Raw genomic sequence first — 10113 nt, 5'->3', positions numbered from 1 at the left:
TCGAAAAGAAGGTCGCCGCAACGAAGATGTTTCTGATCCGGCGTCTCTACAACTTGCGGATGAAAGAATCTGATTCGGTTCAAGCACACCTTAATGAGTACGAAAGCATAAGCTCCCAAATCTCATCTCAGGGGACGGCAATCGAGGATGAACTCAGAGCAATGATACTCATGAGTAGCCTTCCCTCATCATGGGAAACTTTCGTCACAACCGTGTGCAACGCGTCAACCACGGCTGTCAAATACTCCGAAGTCACGAGCGCAATCCTGACCGAAGCAGCTCGGAGAAAGTCTTTCGCCAAAGACTCAACAGACGACGCTTATGTAGTACAAGGTTCGACAGACCGATCGAACATACGAGGAAGAGATTCCTCACGACCGCCGAACAATCAGCGAAGACGGAGCCAGTCACGGGATAACCGAATCTGCAACTACTGCAAGAAACCCGGACACATCAAAGCCGACTGCCGCGCACTCAAGAACAAGAACGACAAGTCTCAGAAATCAGACAAGAAGAGTGGCCGGCATGAGGAGATCAATTACGTCAGCTTCTCAGCTGATGTGCTACCAAACGACCCGAATATACTATCAATCGAAAATCCAGTCGGATCAGAAGTTCTGCTCACGACTGAAGAATCGAGCACATGGCTCTTAGATTCGGGCGCGTCATTTCACATGACTCCTCATCGATCCCAATTTCGGCAATATACGATCCGTCACTCCGACTCAGTTCGAGTCGGCAACTCGCAACACTATGACATCATTGGAATCGGCACAGTAGAGCTCAACCTTACAGGTGGCTCTACACTTGTACTTCACAATGTCCGACATGTACCCGAGCTCTCAAGGCCATTGATCTCAGTCGGACAACTAGATGAAGACGGCATTCGTGCCGGTTTCTCTTCGGGAGGGTGGACACTCCACAGGGGGAACCTCCTGCTTGCCAGAGGACCCAAGATACACTCACTGTATCCGTTACATGTTACGCTCAGAGAGGGTAACCTGTTTTTGGTGGATATTCCTGTGTCATCACTATGGCACAGAAGATTAGGACACCTCAGCAAGGCCGGCATTACGCATCTATCTAGAGCCGGATACATCCCTAAACTCTCCTTCTCGGACCATCAATTTTGCGAACATTGCCAGTATGGCAAACAAGCAGCCGCAACACACCCGACATCAGCACCAAGAGACACGAGACCTCTCGACTTAGTCCACTCGGACGTCTGTGGCCCAATGCCGCATCAGTCTCTCGGCGGTGCCTCTTACTTCGTCACTTTTATTGACGATTCGACTCGAAAGGTGTGGGCTTATCCGATTCGCACCAAAGATCGGGTCTTCTCGATCTTCTCAGATTGGCTCGCTATGGTAGAAAATCAAACCGACCGAAAACTGAAATGCTTTCGGACAGACAATGGGGGAGAGTTCAAATCAGAAGAATTCGTCAAATTCTGCCGACAACGCGGCATCCGACGTGAATTTACGGCACCACACAGTCCGGAGCAAAACGGGATTGCCGAACGCATGAATCGGACAATCCAAGAACGGATAATTTCCATGCTCCAACACTCCGGACTGTCGGATGGCTTCTGGGCAGAGGCGCTACTCACGGCAGTACACATAATCAATATGTCGCCAAGCAGACCTCTAGGACTTCAAATTCCTCAGGAACTATGGATCGGCAGTAAGCCGAATTACGACAAGCTGAGGATCTTCGGATGCGAGGCGTACGCCCTTATTCCGAAAGATGATCGCCAAAAACTTGCACCTCGGTCCAGGAAATGCATTTTCCTTGGATATGGATCAGACGGCGAAATGGGATACCGACTCTGGGACCCCGAACGCAGACAAATCGTTCGAAGTTCGGACGTTGTGTTCAACGAGTCGGCTATGACTCCATCAGTCGAAACACCGATCGAAGTCCGAAGGGTAACATTTTCCGATGTGCCGACCCTTCAAGAAGGCCCCGCTCTTAACACACGGTCAGCTTCACGGGTAGCTGAACCTTACACTACTGACTCGGACAACTCCGACTCGGCACAGCAGAATAGTCCGCTTTCGGACCATCCGAACTCGATACCCGATGCGACCAGTCCAATCATACCTCGACGATCCGAGAGACTGTCGCAACCTCCGGAGAGGTATTCTCCTGGAATTTTCTTCACCGACGCCGGCGAACCGACGTCTTACGAAGAAGCATCGACATCTGTCGATTCCGCCACCTGGCATCTGGCGATGGAGTCGGAAATGCACTCCATTCGGGCAAACAAGACTTGGGATCTGGTCGAATTACCTAGGAACCGACGTGCTCTTCCTTGCAAGTGGGTTTATCGACTAAAAGAGACGTCTGATTCGACCACCCCAAAGTACAAGGCCAGATTAGTTGCGAAGGGCTTCCGACAAGAATATGGCGTCGACTTCGACGAGATTTTTTCACCAGTGGTGAAAATGACAACCCTTCGTTTTCTACTCGGCGTAGTGGCAGCCGACAACTTAGAGCTGATTCAGCTAGATGTCAAAACAGCATTCCTCCATGGTGATCTTGAAGAGGAAATTTATATGGAGCAGCCAAAAGGCTTCGTGGCAACTGGCCAAGAACATCTAGTCTGCCGACTCAGGAAGAGTCTATACGGCCTCAAACAGGCACCGCGACAATGGTACAAGAAGTTCGACGACTTCATCCAATCGATCGGCTTCTCAAAAAGCGATGAGGACCATTGTCTTTTTACCAACACAGCTCAAGATGGATCACCCATCTTCCTCATCATTTACGTGGACGACATGCTAATTTCTGGACGCCACGCGGGCGAACTTGCCGATCTCATTCGGCAACTGCGGTTGAAGTTTGCCATGAAGGACCTCGGTCCGGCACGACACATACTTGGCATGAAGATTAGTCGGCATCGCGATCAACGACATCTTTTTTTGTCTCAGACCGACTATATCGGACGTGTCTTGGAACGCTTCAACATGCAATCAGCCAAATCTGCTTCAACCCCGCTCCCCATGAATCTTCGGCTCTCTCAGCGAGACTGCCCTACATCCGGTCCGGAGGGGGAAGATATGAAGTCGGTACCGTATGCACCGGCAGTCGGCTCCCTTATGTACCTGATGGTCGCGACACGGCCTGATATTTCTCATGCCGTAGGAGTCGTTAGCAGATTTATGCACAATCCTGGCCGATCGCATTGGAACGCAGTCAAGCATGTGTTCAAATATCTGGCTGGCACAAAAGACCACGGCATTCTTTTCGGTCCGAACTCAACCTCAGGCGTAGTCGGTTACACCGACTCGGACTTCGCCGGCTGCATAGACAGTCGGAAATCAACAACCGGATACTGCTTCAAATTCGGCAATGGAGCAATCTCGTGGAAGTCGAAACTTCAGGAGTGCACAGCGACCTCAACGACCGAAGCCGAATATGTAGCTGCGTCCGACGCTGCAAAAGAAGCTTTATGGCTCGGTCGGCTGGCGCACACGTTTCGACAAGTCGACCATAACTCGGTCCCAGTTATCTACATCGACAGTCAAGGTACTGTTGCCTTGTCGAAAAATCCGGTTCACCACAACGCCTCCAAACATATCGACGTTCGATATCACTTCGTTCGGGACTGCGTCATTTCAGGGAAAATCGGTCTAGAGAAAATATCCACAACCGACAATGTCGCAGATGGAATGACCAAGTGTCTTTCGGCAGACCGCTTTCGGTCCCTTCGGCATCAGATGGGCGTAACGACAAACCAGTCCGGTTAGAGCCGGACGCAACGCAGGATGGTTTCCGACAACCGGCATCAGTTCCTTAACGATCGGCTTCAACTCTTCCGACCCGACCAGTTCGGTCTTCTGCCTTCGGACCCTGCCGACTCGAACAAAACTGATATGTCCGAGAACCTAGGTTTATACCTGTAATCTTAGATAACCCATGTATACGCCCATTACGGGGGAGTGTCGAATACAAGTGTATAATGGACGTATTCACACTATCCCTTCCTATAGATCAAGTCTGGGCCATTTGTGTAATTAGCATAAATGGTAGTTGCCCTAAGTCGGTCACTATATATAGTGACCTTGTAACCCTTTTGTAAGGTTGGTTGTATTATTCTTGTCTATTGGAATAAAGAGTCTTCTTGTGCCTCTCTCTCTCTCTCTCTCTCCATCTCGGTGCACGATCTACAAACTGTCATACGCAGGTATTCAACTCCAATCGAATGCTATCAGATCTTCCGCATTGACGACCTTTGTCTCCAACAATATGTAGTGCTAATAGTAGTGTAAACGACTTACCATTAGGGTAAGCTAATTATGAGAGAGAGAGAGAGAGAGAGAGAGAGAGATCGATCGATCGATCTTTATTCAATAATATTTTAGAGTTATTGAGGGTATCAGGGGCGATGGTTCAATTGGAATATGCGGGGGTGCCTTTACTTTTGATTCACAAGTTGGGGTGAGAAAATATGTTATAACGTTAAAAGGACTTCTTTTGTGGCAATTGACAAGGTTAGAGAAGTCACATAATCTCTCAAGCATGAAAAGATGCAACTCTACAAGGTCAACATGTCATCATATTCGACATTTGAATTGGTGTGGAGGGTGGGGATTAAGTTTGTAGTAGTATTGAGATCCCTAGAACTACTCTCTACTTTGTTGTTGTTGTCACTTAGAGTCATGGTAGTGTTTTTTCTTTCCTAATGAAAGGCAATATTTATGAGAGAGAGAGAGAGAGAGAGAGAGAGAGAGAGAGAGAGAGAGTGTGTGTGTATGATAAGATTCATTGATTGATTATGAGTAAGTGTGTATTGGGAGTTGGTTTTGTTGTTAGTTGAGGAGAAGAACATAATTTAGTAATTATGTTGGTTTTAGTTGACTTGGGGGAGGTTATTCAAACCGGAAAAGCCCACTTCGCAACCGGTGATAGCCGGTCGGAGATCCGTTGAGATTTGAAAAACAAAAAAGAAGAAGAAGAAGAAGGAACAAAAGGTTTTTTTTTTATGAAATTACATTTTTGTTTTATTTTTGTTAAAGGCTCTTTTTATTATTATGATGTATTTTGTTTTGAGTGTCTTCCTTCATCTTCGTCTCACGCACCTCACGGGCTCTTCATGTCCTCTCTGTGCGGCTATGGATAATGGGCTTCCTTTTCCTTTTATACAGTCATGATGCCCGCCCACCTCCCCTGTTTCAAAACCTCAACGATTTCTTCTTCTTCTTCTTCTTCTTCTTCTTCTTCTACAGAGAAGCTTGATCACACACAGAGGAACCACATTTTACCCACTCACCTCTTAGATCCATCCATGTCGACTGCCTCTGCATACTCCCCCATTCTCCTCGCTTTCATCTGTCTGCCAAGATCTCATCCAAAGCCTTAACTTTCAAAAGAAAAGAGCAAGACAATCGAAACGCTACTGTTGCTCAATAAGAAAAACCATCTTCAAGGATGCACATTCTTCCAAAAGTTTGTCCTTTTTGAAAGTCTATTTTGATTTCCATTTTGCTGTGAAGTCCTTACAGAAGAAGAAGACGAATGAATACTGTTGCTTGAGCTGGATATGCAATATATTCATTTACATACTTGGGGGAGGAAATGTCACTAAATAATGTGAAGAAATCTTGTGTATCTGAAGAAAAGAGACCAGATCAATCATGCTCATCTCTCTCAGACTGTAGTGACAGTGCTATTCATAGCTTACCTCCAGTGAAAGGGCAAGTCTCCATACATACTCATATACATATTACATACAGATACACACGCATGAATATACATTCACCATTCTACGCTCTTTGATGATTGATAATGACTGTTGTTATTTTACTTGGTTCTTCAAATCACGTGCACCACTTGATGATAGAAAATGTGAATAATGTCTTTGCAGTCGTACTGGTGGCCCCACAAGGAAGTCAGCTAAAGGTGGATGGACACCAGAAGAGGTATTTCCATCGTACTTCTCTATATTTCAATATGTGGTGATATCATTCCATTGTTCACTGTTATGATTTCACCGGGAATCATGATGTGATCACTCTTTGAATCATGCAAAATAAAGATCATTATATGAACACTATTACATAATTTGAAGAACCATGTTTTGTTAAACCATATAAGAGAACTTTCATCACAAGGATATCTACCTGTTGAGCTATTGCCCCCATCTAATAGTTTTCTATGATCAGGATGAGACCCTTCGGAGAGCAGTGCAATGCTATAATGGAAAGAATTGGAAAAAGATTGGTATGAACATTTCTTTTTCGTATATGTTCAATGAAGATCATAAGAAAACACTTACACCATAATCTCCAATTATCTCTTTTACTGTATGTTATATATCTTCATGTCAAATATTGACGTGTTTCCTCAGCGGAATATTTCACGGATCGAACGGATGTGCAATGTTTGCATCGGTGGCAAAAGGTTTTAAATCCTGATCTTGTGAAGGGGCCATGGACAAAAGAGGTATACACTATCATCTAACTCAATTTGGAGCTAATTGAATTTTTGGGTTAGGCTATAATCGGTATAAGAATAGTGACCATCTATCTTACCATGGAATTCTGACAGGAGGATGAAAGAATTGTAGAACTTGTGGGTAAATTTGGGGCAAAGAAATGGTCGGTAATCGCACAATCATTACCTGGTCGTATTGGGAAGCAATGTAGAGAAAGGTCTATTATTCCCTTTCAAAATATTTCATTTAAATGCTCTATACCCTGTTTCAACGAAAATAAAGTGTTATGCTATGATATTGAGATGATTAAGAAATGTTAACACGTGATAATCATTTGTGGACTGAATAGATGGCATAATCATCTCAACCCAAACATAAAGAAGGAGGCATGGACTCAACAAGAGGAGCTTGCCCTTGTCCAAGCTCATAGAATTTATGGTAATCGGTGGGCTGAAATTGCAAAATTTCTTCCTGGAAGGTAATCCATTTTCTGTCATCAATTCATTCTTATTTATCACTATTTCATTATGTGGCGAGAGTTTACCTTTAAAATCAAAACCACTATGTTCTACGTTTATTCTTACTATAATATACATGTCATTTAAAAATGCTACTTGGATTGATATACATACACTGGGATCTGGTTACTTTCTTCAGGACAGATAATGCTATTAAAAACCACTGGAATAGTTCCATTAAGAAGAAACTTGATTCATACGGTTCTGTTGGTGGATCCACAATGGCAATTGAAGCTATGGATATACAAGCTCTGAATCTTGCTACAGATAATATACAGCTTCTGCACCAAGGGTACTCTGGATTGGACAAAGAGTTAGCTAAAAGGACCAAGTCGAGTTTCCATACTCAATCAGAAAACTCTTGCCACTACGTGCAAACCCAGAGTAAGCGATTTGATGTGAGAAACACATTGGGAGATGAAAGAGAAGAAGGAAATGTGAATGACCCCAAAATGGCACAATTCCATTCTCAGAATTCGGAAGCTTCACAAGGGAACCATCTACATACATGGACACATATGATAGAAGGAGCGTCAACGAACTTTCCAGTAAAACAGCAGTACCAATACATGGAGACAGCATCATGTATCCAGCCTTCCCCAGATGAGTCCAATATCAATGCAATGGACTCTGAGATAGATGGGCATAATCATCATAATCATGATCTAATAGGGACATTGGATGAGTTTTGTTCAATAAATCTAGATTGTATAGAGTCGTCTACACAACTTGAATCTCCGACGGGTTCATCAGCAAAAACTCAAGCCAATAATGTACACAAAGAGCAAGTGCATTCATATTCCCCGGTTACTTCTTCTTCCCATTTTTCAAGTCCTGAACATGGGCTTTGCAAATCTAGGAAGAAGGAAAACCAAATTAGTAAAATGTCTGATTTACCTGCATATGCTGATGATTGTCTCCAGCTCATGGACATCCCTTTGTTGAAGGATCCAATGATAATGCAAGGAGAGATATCTGTTAAACATGAGCAAGATATACTCTTGGACGATTACTCAAGAAGAATTGTTTACCTCGGATTAGAAAATGTTGAAGTAAAGGAAAAAACTGAAAACCCCATGGAATGGCCCATTCATGAAGAGGTGGCAAATTCAACTATGAATATGCCTTGTATAGATCAAATGGAGGCAGAGGCTCTATTCTATGAACCTCCCAAGTTCCCTAACATGGACCTTCCTTTCAATAACTATGATGTGATCAGCAGTGGATACATCCAACAAGCATATAGTCCTCTTGGCGTTCGGCAAATGCTTCTCTCTCAAGTGAATTGCTCAAGTAGTCCATGGAGTTCGCCTTCTTCTACTGAGGGTACTGCAAATAGCCCGCAAGCTGTGCTTCGGATTGCAGCAAGAAGCTTTGGTAGTACACCGTCTATCGTGAGGAAGAGACCTCGGGAAGGAAACAGTCCTCCTATACATGAATCCTCATCTTCCGACAAGATTAATGGCGCTTCCACACCTTTGGTGTCATCTAGATCACAGCTGTTGGGGGAACGACCAACCCTTGTTTCACCCTCTTATTGTTTGAAAAGCAAAGCTCAAGTGATGGTTAAGCCTCGTTGTAGAGTGTCTGTCAACAAGGATTGCTTCAGTTCCAGAACAGGGGTACTATGCAATATGGAAGTATCCAATGGTGGGCCAGAGTCTGAGATGAAAGAACCAACTGCGCAAGTTCCTAGGGACAATATCCAAGATAAAGATGTGAAGGTATCACCAGTGTGAATCCCATGGAATTGTGTGTGAGAACTTCAAGAACGTTTTTATCATCCTCAGTTGTCAAAATATGATAAATGTGTGATTGAAGATGAACTACAAGAAAGCTTGTATAATATGCTTCCTTTCTTATGAATTGCAGACCGAGGATTTGGACGTGCTTGGGGAACATGATGTCAATGAGCAACAGCTACGACCTCCAGGGTCTTTTAATGGTGTCCAAGAAAATGTAAAGAATGGTGCACCCAGGTCATCTTTGTCAATTGTAGTCCCAAGATCTTCTGAGAAAGTTGACTTGCAGTTGCTCATGTCGAGATCAACCATGTCAACATCATTGCGTGGCTTGAATCAGGATTGGGTCAACTGCATTGCCGAGTTAGATAACCTTAACATGTATGTGTTACCTTTCATTTGCTTTGGCATTCCCCATATTTCTTTTTATTAATCCTCTCTCTCTCTATGTATATATATATATATATTTGTATATGTTTTTCTATTTTGGCCATATTGATTTTGCATATCATGTATGATATTGCTCTTGAGCCAGAGAGAGATGTGTATGTGGGTGTATTGTTACCATAGGGCATTATGTTCACCTTTGATCAGTTGGAAATCCCCAATGTCAGCTGCAAGACAAGAGGGAATATGCTCTATGCTAGAGGTATGGAAAGATATGTTTTAGCCGATGATTTCTTTTAGTTAACCCATAACAAGTTTTTCCTTTGTTTCTCATTCTAATATCACAGGACTTGCCAAGTCCTTTTGGTGGAGGAGACTATGAGGCTGATGCCCTGAGCTTGATGCAACACTTAAGTCAGCATAGTGCATCAGCATACATGGAAGCGGAACAGATATTGTCAGGTAGGGTTGGAAAAGCTGAAGATGAAGAAGGAGAAGAACGAGCTGAACACGAGTTCCATAGTGGAACAGAAAGTGATGGAAAAGAGAACCGAATTGTAGCCAATGAGAAGCAATATGGTGATATGTCTCTATGCTCCCCGGGATCTCTTCTGGTATGTCTGCCATTTACATTATAAGAAAAGACTAGTTTGAAACACATAGAGGAACGGTATTTTGGTCTGTTCTTTTATGTGTTTTAACTCTCTTCTTACGTTTATATTATATATGTATATATGTATATATATACTCTGTTTTTCATGTGTTTTAACTCTTTTTCTTTTATGTGTTTATTTGTATACTCTGATCTTCTGTGTTATAACTTCTATTTTTATTGTGTCTTTGTATATATATAAATGTGGATGAATTGTGGTTATGTTTTAGGTGGATTTGTCACCGTGGAATGGACCCTCCCTTCTAACTCCAGGTAGAGGCGAAGCAAACCAACTCATATATGCAACTTCTGCAGAGCTACCAAGCCCATCACTGTATTTGCTTAGAGAATGCAGATAAAAAGAGTTGAACCCCC

At 43.4% G+C, this 10113-nt stretch overlaps 1 protein-coding gene across 2 annotated transcripts; it reads left to right on the top strand.

The window, feature by feature from the left end:
• Positions 1-5490: 5490 nt before the first annotated feature.
• LOC147863520 (transcription factor MYB3R-1-like) lies at positions 5491-10113 on the top strand. 2 transcript variants are annotated; one of them, XM_087319255.1, is made up of 11 exons: positions 5491-5699; positions 5870-5924; positions 6168-6225; positions 6353-6447; positions 6553-6656; positions 6789-6917; positions 7097-8681; positions 8830-9080; positions 9270-9348; positions 9434-9700; positions 9969-10113. In XM_087319255.1, exons 1-11 carry the CDS (start codon positions 5581-5583, stop codon positions 10095-10097), a joined length of 2871 nt encoding a protein of 956 aa, XP_087175381.1. In that variant the 5' UTR covers positions 5491-5580; the 3' UTR covers positions 10098-10113. The 2 variants fall into 2 exon arrangements, with proteins under 2 accessions (XP_087175381.1, XP_087175383.1); XM_087319257.1 differs by having other exon boundaries at positions 5491-5705; positions 5876-5924.

Source organism: Azolla caroliniana, unplaced genomic scaffold (assembly GCF_043228905.1).
Source record: "Azolla caroliniana isolate FFs.n. ecotype wild unplaced genomic scaffold, voAzoCaro1.0.p SCAF_5, whole genome shotgun sequence".
Taxonomy (NCBI): Eukaryota; Viridiplantae; Streptophyta; class Polypodiopsida; order Salviniales; family Salviniaceae; genus Azolla; species Azolla caroliniana.
The sequence above is the reverse complement of the archived record's forward strand: the minus strand, read 5'-3'. Positions and strand labels throughout refer to the sequence as shown.